Here is a 25,532-nt window from a genome sequence, read left to right on the forward strand (position 1 = left end):
CCAGCACTGCCCCGGGCAGATCCCTGAGGGTTTTATGGGGTCACTCAGAGCCCCAAAAATTGGGGGGCAGAGTTTGAGGACTGGCTGGTTTTATGGGGTCACTCAGAGCCCCGAAAATTGGGGGGCAGAGTTTGAGGACTGACTGGTTTTATGGGGTCACTCAGAGCCCCGAAAATTGGGGGGCAGAGTTTGAGGACTGACTGGTTTTATGGGGTCATTCGAAGCACTGAAAAGTGAAGGACAGACTTTGAGGACTGGGTAGATTTATGGGGTCACTCAGAGCCCTGAAAACTGGGGGACAAAGTTTGAGGACTGGCTTGTTTTATGGGGCCACTCAGAGTTCTGAAAAGTAGGGACAGAATTTGAGGACTGGCTGGTTTTATGGGGTCACTCAGAGCCCTGAAAAGTAAAGGACAGAGTTTGAGGACCGGGTGGATTTATGGGGTCACTCAGATCCTGAGGAGCCTGGGGCAGTGGGGATTTCTTTCCCTCTCCTGAGGGAAATGGGAGGAAAGGAAAATTTGTGTCATCCCCACCCCGGAGGAAATGAGAACACGGCAGAGACTCTGAGAACTCCTTTAATCGCTGTTAACTGCAAGTCTGTAAAAGGTTTGGAGAAAGTCTTTGTTACAAAACTACCAGCAGCTGTTAGAATTGTTCCTGGTTTGTCACCCCAGCTAGAAAAGGCTCAGGGAGATGTGGAATAGTTCAAGAACAGAGAATATTGCACAACCAACCCCACGGTTAATTCCACTAAAAGAAGGAAAGAAAGTGACACAGATGCTGCAGCCTCGAGCTCTGCTGTGGGATCAGCTGGGGATGTCCCCATTGATGTCCCCTGCGTCCCCTGCCCTCCACAATCCCAGCCAGGACAAGGAGAGGCTCTGCTGGACCCAGGGCTGTGGCAGGACAGGGATGCTCCCACCTAAAGAAGGAAAAGCCAACCCCAAAACCCCAACTCTTCCAAGTGCACCTCATTTGGTGCTGTCCAAAGGCAGCAGGAAAACCCCAGGACAAAGACAGAAAGTGTCACCCCAGCACCCCAAAGGCCAGGGAGGGCTCTGTCCCCTTGGGATAACTGTGCAGGAGCAACATCTCCTCTTGTGACATGAAACTGCCCCAAAAAGGAGCTGTGGGGCTGAAGGAGTGAAGCAAACAGTGCCAGGGCTTGAGTGAAGGAACCCAAAGCTCGTGGTGGCTGCAGGGCTGGCACAGGTGGGACAGGGCTCAGATGGGGACACACAACAGGGACACCCCAGTTTGGGAGCCTCTGTCCCCCCAGGCTGGCCAGGCTGAGATTGAGGTGCTCTTTGGGCCAGGCTGGACCTTTGCAAGGGCTGTAGTGGCCACCAACACTGGGGTTCTGTCCCCAACTGACCCAAATTACTGCCAGCCCAAACCAGTGCCACCAACATTGGGGTTCTGTCCCCAGCTGACCCAAACTAGTGCCACCAACATGAGAGGTTCTGTCCCCAGCTGACCCAAACCAGTGCCACCATCACAGGGGTTCTGTCCCAAACTGACCCAAACCAGTGCCACCATGTTCTGTCCCCACCTGATTCAAACCAGTGCTACCAACACTGGGGTTCTGTCCCAAACTGACCCAAACCAGTGCCACCAACATTGGGGTTCTGTCCCAAACCAGTGCCACCATCACAGGGGTTCTGTCCCCACCTGATCCAAAGCACTGCCAGCCCAGCAGCAAGAGCGAACCATGAGGATTTTCCTTGGAGAATTTAACTAGAAAGACACAAAACCCAGAGCAGGAAGGTGCTGCAGCTGCAAAGTGGGGGAGAGCAGCAGGCCTTGGCTCTTGGAGGAACTGCTGGAAATGGGAATTTCCATGAGAAAAAGCTTCCAAGACAAAAAGCCAGGCAGAAGCTGAGGGTTTGGCAGGGGTTTGGCTCCTTCCAAGGTCAAAGCCACGAGCCAAGTGCTTTCTGTGCAGCACCTGCAGCCCTCAGGCCCTCCCTGGGTGGGAATTGCAGAGCAGTGAGCAGAGCAGGCACAGCCACGTCCAGGAGCCTCTCAGGTGAGGGTTCCACGTGCACACACGAGCAGGGAAGGAGCCAGCTGGCAGCCTGGCAGCACCCAGCACACCTGGCAGGGCTCTGAGTGCCCAGCTGGCCCCAGGACCCCTCACTCTGCCTCCTCAGGGTCACTTTTGGCTTGGCCAGTCTCTAAGACCTATGGAGAAGTCGGGCTCCTGTGTGCCAGTGACCTCCTGCTTCCTCCTCCTGGAGCTGCAGGGGCCACTGGAGCTGCCCCCAGGTTTCTGCAGGAATGGGAACTCCTCCAGGCTGGGGGTGCAGCCCCAGCACAGTCACACACAAAGGAACAGCTGGTCCAAGTCTGAGTTCACACTGGATGGTGGAAATGAGCCTGTGACACACACTGCAAGCAGCTGCTTTATTCCCAGTCTTCCCACTCTTCATCTTCCAGCTGCAAACAAGAGGAAATCCATTTCTGAGCTGGTTTCAACTGTTTGTGTCTGTAAATCAACAGATTTCCCCCTGGGAAAGCTGCACACTCACCCCACCAGCCCCTCTCTGCACCCTGAGTGTCACCATGGTATTTTCTGAAAAATCCTCTTTGCCCAGGAGTTTCTCCTGGGAGGCTGAGATGCCTCAGAGAGGAATGAAAACAAAAATTATCTGATTGCTGCTCCTGTGTTTTGCTGCTTTGGAATGTGGCTTGGACATTGTTTACCAACAGGTGAATGTTTGATTGGTTCTATGTGAATTGTTTTTTTAATTAATGACCAATCACCATCAGCTGTGTCAGACTCTGAGTCAGTCAGAGGATTTTATTATTCATTCTTGTGAAACCTTCTGATTTATCCTTTCTCTTCCTTTAGTATAGTTTTAGTGTAGCATTCATAATAATAAATGTAATATAATGAATATAATATAATAAATATAATAAATATAATATAATATAATATAATAAATATCATATAATTAATATCGTATAATAGATAAAATAAATATAATATAATATATTACTTTATATAATATCATATATATATTATATTATATTATATTATATTATATTATATTATATTAATTACACTATATTAGTAAAAGAAATATAATAACTAAAAATGAAAATAAATAAAATAAGTATTGATATAATGTATATCATAAATACAATATAATAAATATAATATGGTATAGTATAGTGAAATATAGTGTAATACAATGTAAAATAATGTAATATAATGTAAAATATTATATATATGATATATAATATAATATAATATAATATAATATAATATAATATAATATAATATAATATAATATATCAGCCTTCTGAGAACTTGGAGTCAGATTCTCATCTCTCACCTCGTCCTGGGCACCCTCACAAACCCCACCCCCTGAGGGGCTGGTGATGCTTTGGGGGCAGTTTTTGTGCCCTGACTCACCTCCCCAGACATTTCCACCCTGGAGAGTGCCAGCTGCACCTCCTCCTCCGTCATGTCCAGATCAAAGTCCTTTTCCCAGTCCTCGCTGATGTCCGTGCTGGAGCCTGCAAGCACAAATGTCCCCACTGAGCCACCAGAGCTGGCCCCAAAGCCTGGAATTCCCAGGGCTCAGAGCCACCACATTCCCAGGAACACAGATGGGAGGGGATCCTGCTCCCCTCACAGCCACGGGGAGAGGTGGATGCTGAAAGAATTTCTCCTCTGGCCTGGGAGAACAGGGACGTGTCAGGTTCCAGCCACACAGAAAATGACAGGAGGACTTTGATATGGGGGCTGCCATTGTGCCAGCAGGGATGACAGGCGGAGGGGAGGAATCACCACATGCCCTCCGCAGAGCACAGCCTCTCCTGGCAGCCCGGGACCAGAGGGCTGCTCTGCTCTGTCACAGACACATTTATGGAAAAACCTTTCCTTGGGATTTTTCCTCCTGAGAAGCTGCGAGGCCTCAGGAACAAAATGCAAACAATGGTTATCTGCTGCTGTGGAATGCAACAGGTGCATCTGGGATTGGCCCATGTTAATTGTTTCTAATTAATGGCCAATCACAGTCAGCTGGCTCAGACTCTCTGAGCCACAAACCTTTGTTATCATTCCTTCTTTTTCTATCCTTAGCCAGCCTCCTGATGAAATCCTTTCTTTTGTTCTTTTCGTATAGTTTTGGAGAAAGTCATTGTTACAAAACTATTAGCTGTTAGAATTGTTAATATAATATATAGAATAATAATATACAATATATATCAAATATATATAATATATATATTATAATATATATTATATATATTATAATGATATATAAAATATATAGTATAGATAACATATTATATGATATATAATATATAAAAAATATATAATATATACCAATATATAGTACATATCAAATATATATATAATTATATATTAATACATAATAATAAATCTTTTCCTATATAATCTATTTTATATATAATATATAATAATATTATATATTAATTGATATATTAATATATGTTATGTAGTATTCACGATATATTATATGTAATAATATATCATGAGTACTATATATTAATATTATATTATATTATATTATATTATATTATATTATATTATATTATGTTGTATTACATTATATATTACTATATATAATATATATAATAATGTATATTATATATTGATTAATTATATTAATATATACAATTATATACTATATATATTTCATATATATTATATAAATTAATATATTAATATATTGTATATTATTCATTATTTATAGTATATTATAATAATTATAAATTCTATAATAACGTATCATTAATAATATATAATATATAATATATATTAATATATTATATATTAAACATTATAAATATAATATCATATAATCCATAAATATAAAATATTAATATAATATAATATAATATAATATAATATAATATAATATAATATAATATAATATAATATAATATAATATAATATAATATAATATAATATAATATAATATAATATATAATAAAACAATAAATCAAGCCTTCTAAAACATGGAGTCAGATCCCCATCTCTTCCCTCAGACCCCTGTGAACACTCACACACTGCTCAGCCAGCAGATCATTGATTTATTTCCCTTTCCTTTCCTCTCCTCTCCCCCAGCACCACAAACGCAGAGCTGTCCCCAGGACCCCTCCCAGCTTTCCCAGCCCCACACGAACCTTTCTGGCCGTTGTTGGAGGGGGTGGATTTGCCGCTGTCCGAGTTGAGCTCGAAGACTCTCAGGTCTGTGGGTCCCTCCTCCCTCGGGGTCTCTGTCCTGCCCTGCCCTTTGCTCTCCGTCTCTCTGGGCTCCGTTCCAGCTGCCAGCTCCGAGGATGCTGCTGAAGGCTGGCCAGGTGCACAAGGCTGAGCAGCCTCTGGGGGCTTTGGCAGCGAGCTCTGCTCCTCCAAGGTGGCCTCCACCAGCCTCTGGCAGAGCTCTGGGGCTGCAGCTGCAGTCTGTAGCTGGGCGGCAGGCACAGGGGCAGGGTTTGCAATCTGAGTCACAAGGGACACGCTGTCGCTGCTCTCCGAGGGGCTCTGCTCCCCTGGCACCTGCTCTGGGGGCAGCACAGCCCAGCTCTGCCCACAGGGAGCCTTGGGGGCAGCAGCCTGGCGTCCCTCTGGGCTGGGTGCTTTCTGTGCTGCTCCTGGAAATGTGATGTTTGCACAAGGCAGGGGGGACATCCCCAAGAACTCCTCTGTAGGGAGGCAGAAGAGAAGTGAGAGATGTTTCAGCAAGGGCAGCAGCAGCTGGGCTGGGAGCTGGATTGCAGAGAATCACAGAATGTCCTGAGCTGGATCTCACAGAACCACAGCTGAATTTCACAGAATCACAGAATGTCCTGAGCTGGATCTCACAGAATGTCCTGAGCTGGATCTCACAGAATGTCCTGAGCTGGATCTCACAGAATGCCCTGAGCTGGATTTCACAGAACCACAGAATGTCCTGAGCTGCATTTCACAGAATGTCCTGAGCTGGATCTCACAGAATCACAGAATGCCCTGAGCTGGATCTCACAAAATCACAGAATGTCCTGAGCTGGGAGGGACCCACAGGGATCACCCAGTGCAACCCCTGGCCCTGCACAGACACCCCAAAAATCCCACCCTGGGCATCCCTGAGAACCTTGTCCTGGAGCTGTGCCAGCTTTGGGGCTGTGCCCATTCCCTGGGGAGCCTGGCACCCTCAGGGGGAAGAACATTTCCTGATTTCCAACCTCAAAAACCCTGACACAGCTCCAGAAATTCCCTCAGATCCCACCACTGCTCACAGAGCAGAGATCTCTGTGATTTGTGGCAGTGAGGAGGAGCCACCACCCCGTGAAAGCCCCAAAACCTGTCCCACCTTCATCCTCCTCCCAGCCTGGCTCCTCTTGCTGCATGCTCTGCTCTGCTCGCTGCTTCAGAGCCTCCCTCCGGGCTTCATCCTGCAGGAATCCAACACAGCAGCTGCTCACATGCCCAGTCCCCTTCCTCCCCCAGCCATTTCACCATCACTGACCCCAAGGCTCAGCCCAGATCTGTTTGCCCAGGAAAAGCCCCCCAGGGACCCCCCCAGACCCACCTGCTCCAGGCAATGCAGTTTGTAGAAGTAGCGCTGCCAGAACTCCAGGTGGGAAACAGCCACAGGGACCTGGGAAAGGGATCAGGGAAAGGGATGAACCCCTCAGAGGGAGAGCTGTGCCCTCAGAGGGAGAGCTGTGCCCTCAGAGGGAGAGCTGTGCCCATCAGAGGGAGAGCTGTGCCCTCAGAGGGAGAGCTGTGCCCTCAGAGAGAGAGCTGGGCCCTCAAAAGGGGAGCTGTGCCCCACAGAGGGAGAGCTGTGCCCTCAGAGGGAGAGCTGTGCCCTCAGAGGGAGAGCTGTGCCCCTCAGAAGGAGAGCTGGGCCCTCAGAGGGAGAGCTGTGCCCCTCAGAAGGGGAGCTGTGCCCCTCAGAGGGAGAGTTGTGCCCCTCAGAGGGAGAGCTGTGCCCCTCAGAAGGAGAGCTGTGCCCCTCAGAAGGGGAGCTGTGCCCTCAGAGGGAGAGCTGTGCCCCTCTCTCCTCCCAAAGCAGCTCCCATTTTATTCCATCCGTAATTTTTCCATAGTTTCCACCCCAGCCACAGGGCACAAAGAGCTCAGGGCTTTCCTGCAGCATTCCCCAGGTCAGGAATTGCCATTTTGGGGCCTCACCATTTTGGTGTAGAGTGCCCTGATGGAAGGGCTGGTGGCCAGCAGCTCTGCAATCTCCCCTTTCTTCTCCTCCAGGCTGAACTGAGCCAGCCAGGCCTCGAGCAGCTCAGCAGGGCCTGTGTGGGACAAGCACAGGGACAAGAACCCTTCAGTTTGGGGAGGTTTCACTGGGGCACAGGAGGAGGGAGACACAGGGCTCAGAAATGCTCTGCCAGCTCAAGGCCCAATTTAAATTGGGTTAGGAAATTCAGACTAAGCTGGTCCTTGAGGTAAGAGCCAGATCTGCTCTTCTACAGCCAAGCCCTGCTGGCCAAAGGTTTCAGGGAACTCCAGCTGGCCCCCAAATCCCCTAGAGAAGCAGCCCGGACCCCCTGAACCCCCCAAGGGCAGCCCCTGAACCCCCCCAGGGGCAGCATCCTGGTCCCCAAACCCCCCAAGGGCAGCACCCTGGCACCCAAACCCCCTTGGGGAGCACCCTGGACCCCCTGAACCCCCCAAGGGCAGCCCCTGAACCCCCCCAAGGGCAGCATCCTGGTCCCCAAACCCCCCAAGGGCAGCACCCTGGACCCCAAACCCCCTTGGGGAGCACCCTGGACCCTCTGAACCCCCCAAGGGCAGCACCCTGGACCCCCTGAACCCCTCTGGACCCCCTGAACTCCCCAAGAGCAGCACCCTGGACCCCCAAACCCCCTTGGGGAGCCCCCTGGACGCCCTACGGCAGCACCCTGGACCCCCAAACCCCCTTGGGGAGCACCTGGACCCCCTGAACCCCCTAGAGCAGCACCATAGACCCCATGAACCACCAAGGGGAGCACCCTGGACCCCCTGAACCCACCAGGGCAAGCAGCCTGGACCCCCTGAGCCCCCCAAGGGCAGCACCCTGGACCCCAAACCCCTTTGGGGAACACCCTGGAGCCCCTGAACCCCCCTAGGGCAGCAACTTGGAGCCCCTGAACCCCTAAGGGAGACCCCAAACCCCCTTGGGGAGCACCCTGGACACCCTGAACCCCCCTAGGGCAGCCCTTGAATCCCCCCAAGGCAGCACCCTGGAGCCCCTGAACCCCCCTGGACACCCTGAGCCCCCCTAGGGGAGCCCCTGACCCCCCCATACCATCGGGCTCGTTGCAGTAGGTGGCTGGGTCGGACTGGAGGCTGTAGAGACGAGCCTGGAGGGGACACACAGGGACAGCTGTGAGGGCAGGGACAGCAGCAGGGCCAGGGGACAGGCTCAGGGTGCCACACTGACCTTGGCACTGTCGTAGGGCTCGGTGGTGCCCGAGGGCGTTGCCATCAGGGTGATAACGTCACAGTCTATGGTCTTGTCCGGAGAGGGAGCGAAGGTGTCCGAGATGACCCCCAAAAAGTCAGACAGGCCCTTCCTCACCTTCTCTGTGGCACCTGAGCCCTCTGCCCTCTGCAGGGGAAGAGGCAGCACAGGGTCAGGGACACCCCAGGGTTCCTGGGAATCCTTAAGGAAGCAGGACCTGACCCCTCAGGAAGGGGGAGGCGGGGGACACCTGAGGGGAGCTGAGCTGAGGCTTTGTGGGGGAAGCAGAGCGGGTTTGGGGCTTTGTGGGGGAAGCACAGCCAAGTTTGGGGCTTTGTGGGGGAAGCACAGCCAAGTTTGGGGCTTTGTGGGGGAAGCAGAGCCAAGTTTGGGGCTTTGTGGGGGAAGCAGAGCCAAATTTGGGGCTTTGTGGGGGAAGCAGAGCGGGTTTGGGGCTTTGTGGGGGAAGCACAGCCGGGTTTGGGGCTGCTGGTGTGGGGTGGGGCTGTCCCAGTAGCAGCTGGGCAGGGCTGAGGGTCACAGCTCATGTGGAGTCTGTGTCACCTTACACTGACACTGCCAGTGTTCCCCCTATAGTGACACTGCCTGTGTCACCCCTACAGTGACATTGCCAGTGTCCTCCTACAGTGTCCCCTTGCGTTGACACTGCCACTGTCCCCCTACAGTGACACTGACAGTGTCCCCCCTACACTGACACTGCCAATGTCCCCCTACAGTGACACTGACAGTGTCAACTTACAGTGACACTGCCAGTGTCCCCCTACATTGTCCCCCTACAGTGACACTGCCAATGTCCCCTTACAGTGAGACTGCCAGTGTCCCCCTACAGTGACACTGCCACTGTCCCCCCTACATTGTCCCCCTACAGTGACACTGCCAGTGTTCCCCTACAGTGGTGTCCCCCTACAGTGTCCCACTACAGTGACACCACCCATGTCCCCCTACAGTGACATTGCCAGTGTCCCCCTACATTGTCCCCCTACAGTGACACTGCCAGTGTCCCCCTGCTCAGCACAGTGGCCAGGGAATCACGAGGGAGTGACAGCACAAGGGGAGTGACTTTAATCTGCAGGAAATGGGCTTGGATGGGATATCGGGCAGGAATCCTCCCTGTGAGGGCACTGGGATGGAATCCCCAGAGAAGCTGTGGCTGTGCCATGCCTGGAACGATGCCAGGCGGGGTTTGGAGCAGCCTGGGAGGGTGGCAGGTGTCCCTGGCGTGGCAGGGGTGGCACTGGGTGCCCGTACTCACTGCCAGCCTGTCCTTGACCACGCTGGCCGTGGCGGCGATGGTGCAGGCCGTGTCGTGCTGCACCACCTGTGTGAACTCAGCCAGGTCCCTCTTCATGAACTCCAAAGCCTCTGTGGACTGCAAGCACACAGCACATGGATTCTGCAGGGTTTTGCTTCCCCAGCAAAGCTGGGATTGCTCCCAGCACGTTACAAAAATTCAGGTGGGAGAGTTTGGCCCAGATGAACCCTCACCCCAACCTGGGCAATGCATAAAACCAGAATAACCTGACCAACAACAGCACCTGCTCTGCCCAAAACACATTCCAGGAGGCTCTGAAGCCAAGAGCAGGAAAAACACAGGCTGGGAGAAGCCTGGCTTTAGGTTTTGTGTGTAATTAACACAGGCAGTGCTGTCACAGCAGGAAGTTCCACACCACAGAGCCACGCTGGAAGCAACTGGGATCCCTCTGCTCAGGGGGTGATCTCCTCATCACAGAGCCCAGCGTGACCCAGGGTTTGTTTGACCCCCTACAAATCCATCCCAAATCCGCTTCGGGGGGACCCTCCCGGGATGGGAGGAGCTCCGGGGCCGCCCCGCAGGCCCCGCCCTCCCGCTCCCGAGGCTCCCGGTGGCTCCCGGAGGTTCCCGGTGGTTCTCACCGGTTCTCACCTTCTCCTTGACGGCCTGGTAGCTCTGCTGGAGCCAGCTCCGCCACCAGCCGCCATCCTCCCTGCGAGGGACAGGCACGGCGTCAGCACAGCCCACACACAGAGCCCGAACCCAGAGCCAGACCCCAAACCAGGATCCCGCACCGAGCTCCCAAATCCCATGTCCTGACCCCAGATTCAGATTCTATATTTCGATCCCAGACCCAAATCCCAACCCCATACATGGAGCCCAGAGCACAGATCCCAATCCCAATCCCAGCTTCAGACCCCGATCCCAGATCCCAAACCCAGATCCAGATCCCGATTCCAACCCCAAATTCAGACCCCAAACCCAAGTTCGGACCACAGCCCCAGATTCCAACCCCAAACCCAGATTCAGATCCCAGATCCCGACTCCAACCCCAAATTCAGACCCCAAACCCAGATTCTATCCCCAGACCCCGATCCCGGATCACAGCCCCAGACCCAGATCCACACCCCGACCCCAGATCCACATCCCAAGCCCAAATTCCAACCCCAGATTCTATCCCCATACCCCAACCCCAGATTCCAACACCAGACCCCGATCCAGACCCCAGATCTCGACTCCAAACCCAGATTCAGACCCCAACCCCAGACCCCAACCCCACATTCCAATCCTCGATTCCAACCCCAGAGCCCAACCCCAAGTTCCATCCCCCGATTCCATCCCAGACCCCGGTTCCAGCTCCCACCCCCCAAACCGCAGCCCCGGCCCGGCCCCGCTGTCCGGTCCCGTCTCGCCGCCCCCCTGCCCACGGGGTCCCTGTCCCGTTCCGTTCCCGTTCCGTTCCCGTTCCTGTCCCGTTCCCGTCCCGGTCCCGCCGCCCCCCGGCCGAGCGCCGCTCACCCCTCCGCCATCTTGGCGGTGTGACGTCACCAATATTTACCGACCCCTCACCCCGCGGGCCCCGCCCCGGAGCCGGGCCCCTCTGACGTCACTTCCTGCCCCGCCCCGGGGGCGCGGCCCGGGTACGGTGGCCGGGCGGGACCGGGAGCGGGACCGGGAGCGGGACCGGGAGCGGAGCCGGGCGGAGGTGAGTGATGGGCACCGAGCGCTGCCCGAGGCGGGCGGGACGCCTTCCGGGGCACCCCGGTACCGGGCAGGGCGGTGCTGACAGCAGAGAGGGCTCCCGGTACCGGGCGGGACGTGCCGGGCGATGCCGCCACCGGGAGGTCGGTGCTTGGGGCGGCGGGGGATGCCGGCACCCGGCAGGGTGGACCTAGGGGATGCCGGTGCTGGGAAGGACGGTCCTTGGTGTCCCGGGACATCCGGTGGGTACCGGGCAGGACGGACCCCCGGTACCGGGCGGGACGGTTCATGGCGGGGTTCGGGATCCCCGGTACCGGGCAGGATGGTCCTTGGAGCAGTGAGGGATCCCGGTACCGAGCAGGATGGTGATGGCGCGGTGGGCTATCCCGGTACCGTGGCGTTCTGGGGGATGCCGGTACCGGGCAGGACGGACCTCGGTGAGATGCGGGACTGCCGGTACCGAGCAGAGCGGAGACGCGGCACCGGGCGGGAAGGGGCGTAGAACCCCCGGTACCGGGCGGGACGGTCCTTGGCGGTGTCTCTGCCTGTCCCGGTGTCCCCGGAGCGCTGGGAAAGGGTGGCAGTGGCGATGTCCCCCGGGGTCCCGGTGTCCCCCTGTCCCGCTGTCCCCTCCGTCCCGGTGTCCCCGCAGCGCTGGGAGGGGGTGGCAGTGGAGGTATCCCCACTGTCCCGCTGTCCCCCTGTCCCGCTGTCGCTCCCTGTCCCCCTGTCCCGGTGCTGACGCTCTGTCTGTCCCCGTGGTCCCGCTGTCCCCCTGTCCCGCTGTCCCCCTGTCCCGGTGCTGACTCTCCTCTGTCCCTGCCCAGTCATGGTGGTGGCGATGTCCCTCCTGTCCCGCTGTCCCCCCTGTCCCTGCACTGACCCTCTCTCTGTCCCCACAGCCATGGAGCTGCCAATGTTCCCCCTGTCCCGCTGTCCCTGTCCCTTCACTGACCCTTCACTGTCCCACTGTCCCCTGTCCTTTCACTGACCCCTCTCTGTCCCCACAGCCATGGAGGTGCCAATGTTCCCCTGTCCCACTGTCCCCTGTCCCTTCACTGACCCCCTCTGTCCCCACAGCCATGGAGGTGCCGATGTCCCCTCATCCCGCTGTCCCTGTCCCTTCACTGACCCTTCACTGTCCCACTGTCCCCTGTCCCTTCACTGACCCCATCTCTGTCCCCTGTCCCTTCACTGACCCCATCTCTGTCCCACTGTCCCTGTCTCTTCACTGACCCCTCTCTGTCCCCACAGCCATGGAGGTGCCAATGTTCCCCCTGTCTCACTGTCCCGCTGTCCCCGTCCCTTCACTGACCCCCTGTCTGTCCCCACAGCCATGGAGGTGCCGATGTCCCCTCATCCTGCTGTCCCTGTCCCTTCACTGACCCCATCTCTATCCCGCTGTCCCTGTCCCTTCACTGACCCCATCTCTGTCCCACTGTCCCTGTCCCTTCAGTGACCCCTCTCTGTCCCCACAGCCATGGAGGTCCAGTCCTACTACACCAAGCTGCTGGGGGAGCTGAACGAGCAGCGCAAGCGCGACTTCTTCTGCGACTGCAGCATCATCGTGGAGGGCAGGATCTTCAAAGCCCACAAGAACATCCTGTTCGCCAACAGCGGCTACTTCCGAGCGCTGCTCATCCACTACATCCAGGACAGCGGGCGCCACAGCACGGCCTCGCTGGACATCGTCACCTCCGAGGCTTTCTCCGTCATCCTGGACTTCCTCTACTCGGGCAAGCTGGATCTGTGCGGGGACAACGTCATCGAGGTGATGTCCGCGGCCAGCTACCTGCAGATGACCGACGTGGTCAACTTCTGCAAGAGCTACATCAGGTCCTCGCTGGACATCTGCAGGAAGATGGAGAGGGAGGCCGTGGTGTTCTACCAGGCCGACAGCGGCAGCTCGGCCAGGGAGGGCCCCTCTGCTGGCTCCAAGGCTGCTGTCCCCGCGTCCTCCGTGCAGGAGAAGGTTCTGGAATGCCAGAGGGACCCTCCCTGCGGGGAGTGCAGTGGCTGTCACCCCTTGGAGGCGGCGGCCAGGGACCCTCAGAGCAGCGTTTCCCCCGATGGCTGCAGGAGGGTGGAGCCCAAGGTGGAGTTTGAGGCCGAGCCGGCGGCGGCGGCGGCGCTGGAGCCCATGGAAGAGGGGCAGCCCCTGGAGCTGGCCTGCAATAACCTGCACATGAAGCAGTTCCTGGAGGCTCTGCTGCGCAACAGCTCGGCCCCGAGGAAGGAGGACGTGGTGCATCACTTGGTGCGGGGATTTGAGGGTAGGGCTGAGGAGGCTGGAGTGCCCGTGAGCTCCATGGTGGACATTCACAGCGACTGGTATGGTGAGGACACAGGTGAGAGGACTCAGGGGTGCGGGGCAGGAGGGAACAGCTTTGTTGGGCTCCTTTTGTTACTCTTGTCCAAGAATATTTTGCTGAATTTTTGGCACGCTGAAATAAACTCTTGTTGTGCACTTTGAAAGCAGCTCTACTTGTTTGTTTGGTGCAGCCCGTGGCAGGTGAGTATTGCTGACAGCTCTGCAGCTCCCAAATCACCCCAGACTCCACTTGGAGTGATTATTCTTTCATAAACAAACTCACTGGGATCTCGTTGAATGTTTTTAAAGAGGATTTTTCCCTCCTGATGGTCACAGAGCAATCCAACAGGAGGGGTCTGCTGCAGGACCTGCTGTTCCCATCCCATCCCAGCTCCTGCCACTCCTGCTCTGTTTGCAACTTCAGAGGGCAGAAATCAGCTTTATCCAACACTGAGGGAATCCTGTGAGTCCTTTAGGAGCACTGAAAGCTTTGAATTCTGTGGTATGGCATAAAAATGAGGATTTTTTCACTTTCCAGCTGCCCCAGCACCAGCTGGGATATCTCAGAAATATTTCCTGGCAGCACTCTCAGGAAAACCATGCCCATGTGCATTTCTCCTGATGTGGACAATAAAGATTTGGGCATTTTATCTGGTTTTTCATAAGTGCCTTGTCCAAACAGCTTTGTGAGGACAGGAGGTGGCTCTGCCACACTGTGAGTGCCACAGGTGCTGAGGATGTGACAAATGCCACAGGGCTGGCACTGACTGTAGCCAGCAAATTTATTTTCCTGTCATCTGCAGCTCAAGCTGCCTGTGTGACTTTAAAGCCAATAAAAAGTGACAAATCCTCTCAAGCAGGGCACTGATAAAATCACAACTGCAGGTTTACTCTCAGAGCAGGGCTGTCACCACTCACGCTGGTGCTTTTTGATGTGTGCCAAAGCAAGAACATCCAACACACAAATTTCACTTCTCTTTTTCCTCTCTCAACATCTCCAGGCTGTTCATGAGTCATTAAAAGGGAAATGCTCCCAGGGTTTGATAGGGAACATCAGGAGTCCTGCCAGTGTAGCAGAAATGTTAGTGAGAGATGGGGTTTGAGTAGGAGTGAGGGAAAAGAAACCAAACCTTCCTTTCCTTCTGTTTCTGTGCTAAAACAGGACCTTGGAGCAGTGAGGAGAGTGGGAGTTTCTCAGCTTTCAGTGCTGCTGCTGCCTCAGCTTCTTGACAAGGCACCAGAAATGAGAAACACAAACTCCTGGTAAAAGAATGGTGCACTCAGGTTAAGAGATGAGATAAATTTCACGTTTTTTCAAGTTTCTACCTCTGTTCCAGTCATCCTTCAGAGCAGAAAGAGGGAAAACTGGCACTATAGAGCCCTGGAAGCAAGGCAGGATTAAGAACTGGGTTTAAATGAAGCTCTGAATGCCCAGCAGGGATTTGCAATCCCTTGGCAAGCTCCAAGACTCTCACTCACATCATTAATACCAGACACACCTTTTTTGATAGTGGGTTGGATGAACCTTAATGCAAAGGATGCTCTGCAGCCTCACCTGCTTGAGACACAAAACATTTCCCTGAATCAGGGCCTGGAACAGGGAAAATTAATCCTTTGGCACAACATCTCCACTTTTCTGCTGGAAGGGAAGCTGGTGCTGAAAAACTTGGCAATGCCCACCTGTCTGTAAAATGAGATCTTCAAATTTAATTCTGTTCTTGCACCTGACTCCATAAATTGTGTATTACTTGTGGTTTGGTTTTTGGAACGGTAAAATATTGTCAGGAAATATATTGGAGTCCTTCACCTCGTTATTCCCAACAGGAAGGGAGTAGAAACAGAGTCATATTTTCATATATAAATATGAAAGAACGTGGCCAAAATGTGCTATTTCTGCCTGCAGTTTGTGTTAAAGGTTTTAGTTTTTGATGCTGTTTAATGCTAAGAGTAAGATATTTATGGATTTTTATACCTAAATATGAAAGAACATGGCCAGAATACGCTATTCCTGCCTGCAGGTTTGTGTTAAAGGTTTTAGTTTCTGATGCTAATGGTTTAATAATTTTTAAAGAAAGGAATAGCCAAAATTTGCTATTCCTGCCTGCAGGTTTGTGTTAAATGTTTTAGTTTCTGATGCTAATGGTTTAATAATTTTTAAAGAAAGGAATAGCCAAAATGTGCTATTTCTGCCTGCAGTTTGTGTTAAAGGTTTTAGTTTCTGATGCTAACAGTTTAATAATTTTTAAAAAAGCAAGTGGCTGAGATGGAGCAGAGACCCCACTTGACTAGAAGCAGATTATTGGTGCTTCCTAAATGAAAATGAATGTTTTGCTGTGTTGAACACCAGACAGGCTGCTTTTCCAGGGCACTGCAGCTGCCTGAATTCTGCAAGGGCACAGCCAAGGAACCCCCAGGCGAGGGAAGATGCAGCTCCCGCCCGAGCCTTGCAGCGAGCAGCACCAGGAGCCCTGGCAGCAGCCCTGGCAGAGGGTGCCCGAGCTCACAGGCTGTGTTCTGTCCCCAAGGTGACGTGCTGGTGGTGCCCATCAAGCTGCACAAGTGCCCCTTCTGCCCCTACACGGCCAAGCAGAAGGGGATCCTGAAGCGACACATCCGCTCGCACACCGGGGAGCGGCCGTACCCCTGCGAGACCTGCGGCAAGCGCTTCACCCGCCAGGAGCACCTGCGCAGCCACGCGCTCAGCGTGAGTCACCCGCACAGCCCGCTCGCCTGCGGGGGCACGGGGGTCACGGGGGGTCACGGGGGGTCACGGGGGGTCACGGCCTCTGCGGGCTGCCTCGGGTTTTAGCTTTTCAGGGTCTTCAGTGGGTGGCTCTGGGGATCGTGTTAGGGGATGGTTGTTGTTATTGCAAGGTGGCCGCAAAGCTGGGAAGTGATTGGCATCTGACTCCAGGGAATGCTGAACACTGGCCTTGTTAAAACTATATTATGTGACATCACAGCTACATTAAAGAGAGATACTAGACTAGACTAGACTAGGCTAGACTAGGCTACACTATAGACTATACCATTCTATTCTATTGTATACTACACTATATACCATACCATACCATACTATACTATACTATACTATACTATACTATACTATAACTATAACTATAACTATACTATACCATTACTATACTATTACCATACAATACCATACTATAGTATTCTATTACTATTTTATTACTATACTATACTGTACTGTACTATACTACACTACACTACACTATATTATACTATAACTATACTATACCATTACTACACTATTACTACACTATACCATACTATAGTGTTCTATTACTATTTTATTACTACACTATACTATACTATACTGTACTACACTACGCTACACTCTATACTATTACTATTACTATTACTATTACTATTACTATTACTATTACTATACCATACTATAGCATTCTATTACTATTTTATTACTATACTATACTATACTGTACTGTACTATACTATACTACACTACACTATATTATACTATAACTATACTATACTATTACTACACTATACCATATTATAGCATTCTATTACTATTTTATTACTACACTATACTATACACTACTCTACTACACTACGCTACACTACGCTACACTCTATACCATTACTATTACTATTACTATTACTATACCATACTATAGTATTCTATTACTATTTTATTACTATACTATACTACACTACACTACACTACGCTACACTATATACTATTACTATTACTATACCATACTATAGTATTCTATTACTATTTTATTACTATACTATACTACACTACACTACACTATGCTACACTATATACTATACCATACTATTCTAATCTATACTATGCTAGATACTATTCTATACTATACTATTCTATTCTATACCATACTATTACTATACTATTTTATACTATACTATATTGTACTGTTCTATATGATGCTACACTATACTACACTGCACTACACTATATACTATACCATTCCATTCTATACTATTCTATGCTATAGTACACTATGCTATGCTATTTTATATTATTCTATTCTATTCTATACTACAATATATACCATACTATTCTATACTATAGTACACTATGCTATATTATTCTATACTATAGTGTACTGTACAATATTATACTATACTATACACTATGTTATACTATTTTATACTATGCTATTACTATTTTATACTATACTATTCTGTTCTATACCATACTGTACCATACTATTCTGTTCTATACTATAGTATTCTATACTATGCTACACTATACCATACTACACTATGCCAGATACTATTCTATACTACACTGTATCATACTTACTACAGAAAAACTTGTGGCTGTCTGCTGACAGTCAGGACACAGCTCTGAGTGACTGGCCAAGGAAACAAAACAATCCTCAGCAGAATGCAATTACCAAATTCCTTCAGGTAAATAATCTTCCAGCACATTCCACATGTGCACAAACACAGGAGCAGCAAATGAGATAAGAATTGATTGGATTATTCTTTTCTCTGCTTTTCTCTGTTCAGAGGGCATGCGGATACCATAGATGGTGAGCTCTCTGCACAGAGTAGGAGACAAAACAATTCCCGCTCCAGCTGGGGACCAAGGACAAATGATCCAAATCTCAGCCCAAGAGCACAAACAACATGGGCTGAAGAAGGATGGAGCTGTAATTGAATAATTAACTTGAATATGCAAATAGACCAGAACTTATAAAAATGTAAGATCTCATGACCAAGCTCTCTTTTGCTTCCATCCTGGAGCATCCAGGCAGAGCCAGGACTGTGGCCAAGGTTCTGCCAGGGTCTGGCTGTTTCCCTGTTGTGGCAATCTCTCCAAAGCCTCAAATTGCCTTTTTCCCCCAAATTTGCTGTTTTCCATGCAGATCCGTCGCTCCAACAAGCCCATCATCTGCAAGGGCTGCAGGAGGACCTTCACCAACAGCCTGTCCCTGGGGCATTTTATTTTCCTAATCTGTTAGGTTAGATTTTGGGAAGGAATTCTGCAGGGTGGTGAAGGTGTGGATTCCCCATTGCTGGAATTGTCCCAAGCCAGGTTGGAGGGGACTTGGAGCAACCTGGAATTGCTGAAGGTGTCCCTGGGCTGGACAAGCTCTAAGTCCCTTCCAACCCAAACCATTCCATGATTGCTACACTTGGGTAGCCCAGATCTTTGTGGGCAGAATAACGATGGCGATTCCACTCCCCTCCAGCTGAAGTGTGGCTGTTTCTCTGTTGTGGCAATCTCTCCAAAGCCTCAAATTGCCTTTTCCCCCCAAATTTGCTGTTTGCCATGCAGGTCCATCGCTCCAACAAGCCCATCATCTGCAAGGGCTGCAGGAGGACCTTCACCAACAGCCTGTCGCAGGGGCTGCGGCGCTTCGGGCTCTGTGACAGCTGCACCTGTGTCACCACCACCCACGAGGACTCCCTGCCCATCAACCTCAGCCTGGTGGAAACGGCCTCAGAAGGGCAGGAAAAAGGAGATGCTGACAATGATTGGCCCATCTATGTGGAGTCTGGGGAGGAAAATGACCCAGCTGAGGATGATGATGGCGATGACAAGCAGGAAATCCACCGCAGTTTGTCAGACAGAGAGACTTTGATGTAGCAGTGAGAGGAGAGGGGGAGCACTCAGAGGTTCCCTGGCAGTGTCTGTGACAGAAAACTCCACATTTGCTCAATCAGTGACACTGTGCTGGTTTTTATTATTCTGGGTTTTAATTCAATTGTGAGGAGAATTGGATTTTTTGATACTTTTTAAGTTTTCAGTGCTGTGCACCAGAAATCTGTGAAGAATCTTCATCTGGGGCTCACAGAGGTTGGACTTGAGCAGTTTCTCTGCCTGCTGGTTTTGGGTTTGCAGGTGGAACACCTCTGGGTTGTTTTGGGGACAGGTTTTTTCAAATAATGAGTCCTGGTCCTTAATCCCTGATCTGAAAGGGACGCCACCTTTCCTCTGAAGATGACATAAAATGTGGTTTACATCTCTTACCTTGGGACTTTTCCAAGCTAATCTGTGATCTTCTATCTTAGGACAGTGTTATCTAAGTGATGAACCATAAATGTTTGCTGAGACTGGGTTTGACCTGGAAACCAGGGCAGAAAAACCATGATAACAAAAAAAACCCCAACAAAAATATGCTGCTGCTGAAAGGATAGACAGGAAGAATCAATCTCTTTACATAATTAATTGCAATAATTTATAGGTCAAGCTTTTCTTTCTGAATTTTTACTGCATCTTCCTCTCCTGAGAGCTCAGGCCGTAGATCTTCAGCTGTGTCTTTAATGTCACTCAGAATTCAGTAGTCTTGGCTTCAATATTAAACACAAAAATGGTGTTTTAGTGGCCAGGACCAAGAGAAAACCCCAAATTCTTTTCAGCTTTTTACAATAGGAGTTAAAAGCTGTCAGGCAGATTCCTTGGGAATTCTGACTGTGGCACTTTGAATAACCAGACCCACACCTGGTGCAGCTGAGGAGCAGTGAAATATCTGAGCTGTGATATAAAAGAGCTCTGAATGCCCTTTTGGAATCATTTTCTTCCTCTTTTCCTGTAATTTCTTTTCAAATTCGGGTATCCTCTCATGATTTATGTTTGGTGATTTTATCCAATATTTATTTTCTTAAAAAACCTCCACTGTGGACCTCCTGTTTCTTTGCTGGGGCAGCTAAAACTTTACAAAGGAGGTGAGATTTTGTCACCTTTCCAGCAGCAAGTTTTTTAGAGCTATCAAAACTCAGGCTGGGGAGCTTTAGAAGAAAACCCAGCACCACCAGAAAGCCTGTTTGCTTTGGGGTGACCTCCTGTTCCCTGACAAAGGGACAAAACTGAAATATACTGTGAAATAAGACTGTTAATGCCTCTTCACTCTGCTGTTCCCAAGTGTTTCACGAAAAGGCAAATTTGATGAGTCTTTTTGGCTGGAGCAGGATTTTTTAGACAGATTTGGCTGACAAAGAGTGAGCAGTTCCTCCCACTTGGTGCTGTTTCCTGAGGGTTTTTTGGTGTAAAGATTTTTCCACTTGGCAAACCTAAAAAACCCCAGAGCCTTCTGATTTAACCAGGGTTTGTTCTGCATACCTCGTGCTTTTCTTGTACACGTTGAAAAAGAACTATTCAGCTCCTCCCTCTGCTTCACCCAGCAGTGAAACTGCCCCATTATCATGTCAGATTTATTTGTGAGAGGTGATCCTGCTCTCACAAGTGCAGCCAAGGGTTCCTTGCCACACCAGGTAGGATGAGGAAAGAAGAAATAAAGTTTTTTTTAAAGAATTCACTTTATTGGTGGCTGCTGCAAAGAGCAGAAGGTGAAGAGACTTCTTCTGGAGTGGTGTGCTCCAAGTTCTTGATGATGTGCTGGGTTTATTTTCTGTCCCTTAATTTGGGTGATTTTCAGTCATCCCTGTTCCAGAACAGCTGGAAATTTGAGTTAGTATGAGCTGGAGCACAGGACAAGACCTTTACAGAATTCCCTGCTCCAGAGCCCCTGGTTTAATCAATCTGAATTAAGGGACATTGAAGGGACAGCTCATGGAGGTGCCACTTTTGGAGCTCCTCTGAAATCCTGCTGTGCTTTTGGCTCCTTGGTGCTCTTGAGCAAAATGTGGGGCTTGTAAATCTCGCTGGAATGTTTGGAAAAGCACCTTCCAGCCTCCCAGGGCTTGTCTTTTGGACTGCTGGTGAGTCCACCCAAAACCACGGGGCGATAAAGATGATAAAGGAGGGACTTTCTGCCTTGAGAGCCATGGGTAAATCTGATTTTTTTTGGGGAAACTCGCTGATGGAAGTGGGGCAGGAATGTAAATAGGGATCAAATGAATATTGAGAATCGTGAAGATTCCACCTCGCTGTAAATATTGGTAGAAGCCACAAGAGCTGGAGTATCAGCTGAGCTGCCTCTGGCTCGTGCTCCACGAGGTTGGGAAGCTCCTGGTGTGGCTGAACTCTGCTGACTGAGCCTGGGGAGACCTTGGAGCAGGGAAAATGAACCCTTTGGGAGCTGCAGGAGTGGCTGCAGAGACTTTTCCCTTCCCCCTTAGAGATTGTCCTTGTGTGTTCGTGCCTAGAGAATGGAGCTGTCGGGCCGGGTGGGCGGGGGGAGGATTTTCCACAGGGAAATTTCCACCAAACTCGGTGGTTCCTGTTCAATTGTCATTTTGTGCTGCTTTGTTTTGTTTTCTGTGGAGTCTTTTCAGCCTTTGGGTGTAGAAGAGGATGGAGTTTATTTATCCACATGCTTGTGACCGGGGTGTTCATGTAAATCTGTTTTCTTGTGCTTTTCCGCTTCGTTTTCTGGATGTTTTTTCCTGAAATCTTCCATTTGTAGATCCAGCCTCTACAAGCTTTGAGAAAATGATGTTGGCTGTTTAGAAAAAAACCTTCCTGTGGTGCTTGATGAAGAATCAAAAATCATCTTTTTAGGGGAGCTATTTCTAATAGAATCTCTTTCTCAAAGGTTTTTAAAGGCCGTGAAGATGACATATCTTAAAACTTAGCTGGTTGTACTTGACTTTGTTTAGAAATACACATTTTCATGTATTTTTGCACAGAAATGCACTGTATTTCACTGAAGGAATACACGCTGCACTGGTGTTTGTAGTGCATTTAACCTCTTGGTGCAAAGCCCTTGTAAATCTTCCAGATGTGGTCGTTGAATTTCCTGATGTTTTGTAAGACAGTTTCATAACCCAAGTCCTTTAGTCCAGTAATGATGACAAATTCTTATAAACTGACCCTTATTTGTGGAAGTGACTGAACTATATTTGTGGATCTTGGAGCATTCTGGAGTTTTTTGATTGTCTAGAAAATAAAACTCTCTGAGAGGGTTGCTTTGATTTTTCTTTTACCCTTTAAATGTTGACTGAGTAAACCTGAGAGTGTCTAGATTGAGGCTCACGTTTCAATTTCTGGCATTAAAATTAAATATTTAATGTTTCCATTTCATTAATTTGGTTTAAAAATCAACATATAAATATTTGGGGACAGCTAGATTGCAAGAAAAATCAGGTTTTTTGGAAGGAAAGGACTAAAAGGATTCTGTTCACTTGAACCCCAGCCAAGTGAGATTTTTAGATAATATTTTATTTTATTAATTTTTTTAACAGTCTTTGTAGTTTTATGTTAATTCAACTTTTGAAACTTCTCATTTTTCTTGCTGGGAAGCAGACACTGATCCCAGCTAGGAGGAGATGCATGTGGGGAGGACAACACCCCAATTATCCTTTCCAGAAAATTTTAAATTATATTGAATATTTGACAAAAAATCTCGCTGCAAGTAGACATTTTTACCTATTTTTTTTTTTTTTTTCATGAAAGATGTGAGATGCTGAAGAACTCAGAGGGATGAGGGTGGTGATCTCCACCCTTGGTGAAAAGGATTTTTTTGTGGGGGAAGGAAGAGGAGAGCGGAGGTCAGAGAAGTTGGGAATGATTTGGGGAGGAGAATTGTTTGGGTCCAGCCCTAAGCCATCAAGGTGAGCTGAATGCAAATGTGGGACATTTGGGTGTTCCAGAAACTGGGTAAGATACGAGCTTAACGAGGGTTTAATTGTTTAATTGATTTGGGGTTCCACCAAATCTCAGGTTTTTCCTAAACTGGGCGTTGCTGCCAGAGGGAAAATTCCTCCCTGGACTGGGGGTTTAGGGCAGGACATTCTGATTTCCTGCTCATTTGAAAAAGGAAGAGATCCCCTGGTAATCCATGGGTTTGTACCCAAGACTTGGATTTGTGCTGGAACACAAAGGTGGAGCTCAAACCCTGGGTGATTCAACTCTCCTGGTTTGGTCCTTGGCAAAGCTGAGGACAGGAACGATGATACAAATGAATAAAACCCAAATGCAAGCTGGCAGTGATCACATGGAAATTGTAATCTTATTCCTAATTAATTTCTAGGCTTTGAACAGTTCCTTAAGTTGTTCTAGTATAGGCTCTGGATTTTTCCTTGGTAAAAAACATCCCTGCATAATTAAAGTTAGAAGATGCACCATCACTGAAGGCTGGGATTGATGAGGAATATTTATTTTGAGGAGAACAGAAATATTTTAATTGGTGCCACTGTTCATTAAACTATTATAATATATTACATGATACCGTTATATATTATTATTGTTAATCCTATTTAGTTACCAAACCCAAAGAGAAATGTATGTTAATTTTTCTATGAGCAAGAAAAATGTAATTTTTTAGTGTGAAGAGCAAACTCTTTGCACTCTGGCTGCGAGGAGCAGCTCCTTCACCTCCTTCACACAGCTGCCAAGCACATTCCCTCTGGATAAACTCTCCAAACAACAGCTCAAGTGGAACTTTCTCAGCTGAAATTAGCTCTAAAATTTAGAAACACGACCTAAAAAAAATCCTCTCTGATGTCTGGGATTGTTTGGGATGCATTACTGTGCACAACAGGATGAAATCAGCCCCATGGATGAGAAAAGCAAAGTTTGTTCTGTGGATCCAAAGCACTTGTAGCATCTGTAAAAATTCTAATTAAGCTACTCCAGATAGCACTGAAATTTCCCCCCATATTTTTAAAATTCTCCTGGCAGAAGGAGAACCCTCAAGCTCCTGTTGACATTGACACAAAGCTCACAGACAGGAGTGAAAGCACCACCCAGGCAAGTCAAACAGAACAAATACCTCCAGATAATTCTTTTCCAAGGGAAGCTTTCAGCTGATAAAATAGTTTTTTCTACATTTCTGCCCAAATTATGTAGAATGTTGAGCAACAAGGTGTCCCTGCCCATGGTCTTTCAGGTCCTTTCCAGCCCAAACTATCCTGGGATTCTGTGGTTCCATGTTAAATTAAAAAAGCTGCTACTTACTTGGCTTGACAGGCAAAAATAAGCTTTAAAGAAATTAATCCAAATGGTATTAAAACCTGATACTACAAATAAATATTCTGGTTTATATATTAAACAATCTGATGGTTTAGTTGATTAAATTGTTTATTTCTCAGTGGTAAGAGCTGTGAGAAGCTGGGGTGAATTCCAGTTGTTCCATGTTCAAGAATGTTTAATTTAGAATCTCATAGAAGCAGAATGAAGATTTTAGGCCTGGGTTTGAAAGAAGAATCTACAAAACTAAGAAAATTTATGAAAAATGGGGAAATAAGCTGGAAAATTAATATTATTACATATACATTCATACATACATACACATATATATACTATATATATATGCAAAATATGAATAGATATAAATTGAAGATGAATAAATGTATATGAATTAGTGGGAGAGCGGTTCTAATGATTAAAGGAAAGAGTCTTTGGATTGTTATCTTTAGATAAAGTCTTTAGTCAATTTTGCTACACTTGCAAAGAAAGATAAATTGTTTCAAGGTGGAATGTCTGAAGTTAGAGAAGGGAAGGCCAAAAATGCCACAAAGGCCTGGGTTAAGGAAGAACGGTTTCCATGGGAAAATAAATATTTATGAAAAATAACTAGGGCGTCAAAATCACAGAAAAAACCCTGGTGGTAAGAAGAGGAAGGAGAAAGATACTAAACTTCGAGGGAGAGAAGGTGAGAGGTTCAGGTTTCGCTTTCAGCCATGCTTTCTTCAGAAGATAACAGATCCCAACAGAGAAAAGAAGATGTCACATCTCCTTTGGAGGATGCTGCAAGAGAAAGGAGAAGGATTTGGGTCATCGAGGCCCCTGCTATAGATAAAGGTGTGAAAAGGAGGCATCCAGGGCATCTCATCCCCGCTGCTGGGGCCGGGGCAGGCGCGGGGCTGCGGCTGCGATCGCTGCGTTGCCCCTTTAATTGTGTCCCCAGCCCTCGGGCGTCTCTGTCCAACGCCCACGTCAGCAAATACCTTTTGT

At 48.8% G+C, this 25,532-nt stretch overlaps 2 protein-coding genes across 2 annotated transcripts; one reads left to right on the forward strand and one right to left on the reverse strand.

Moving 5' to 3' along the window:
* Positions 1-562: 562 nt before the first annotated feature.
* BSDC1 (BSD domain containing 1) lies at positions 563-11,240 on the reverse strand. Its single transcript, XM_058819965.1, has 11 exons — positions 11,221-11,240; positions 10,354-10,414; positions 9,703-9,819; positions 8,409-8,576; positions 8,274-8,328; positions 7,163-7,278; positions 6,555-6,623; positions 6,336-6,417; positions 5,167-5,688; positions 3,425-3,528; positions 563-2,442 (listed from the first exon to the last, which is right to left on the reverse strand). Exons 1-11 carry the CDS (start codon positions 11,229-11,231, stop codon positions 2,410-2,412), a joined length of 1,338 nt encoding a protein of 445 aa, XP_058675948.1. The 5' UTR covers positions 11,232-11,240; the 3' UTR covers positions 563-2,409.
* Positions 11,241-12,881: 1,641 nt separating this feature from the next.
* ZBTB8B (zinc finger and BTB domain containing 8B) lies at positions 12,882-19,322 on the forward strand. Its single transcript, XM_058819964.1, has 3 exons — positions 12,882-13,751; positions 16,240-16,418; positions 19,011-19,322. The coding sequence occupies exons 1-3, from the start codon at positions 12,884-12,886 to the stop codon at positions 19,320-19,322; spliced, it is 1,359 nt and encodes a 452-aa protein (XP_058675947.1). The 5' UTR covers positions 12,882-12,883.
* The last annotated feature ends 6,210 nt before the right edge of the window (positions 19,323-25,532 follow it).

This window comes from Ammospiza caudacuta, chromosome 25 (genome assembly GCF_027887145.1).
Source record: "Ammospiza caudacuta isolate bAmmCau1 chromosome 25, bAmmCau1.pri, whole genome shotgun sequence".
In the NCBI taxonomy this organism is placed as follows: domain Eukaryota; kingdom Metazoa; phylum Chordata; class Aves; order Passeriformes; family Passerellidae; genus Ammospiza; species Ammospiza caudacuta.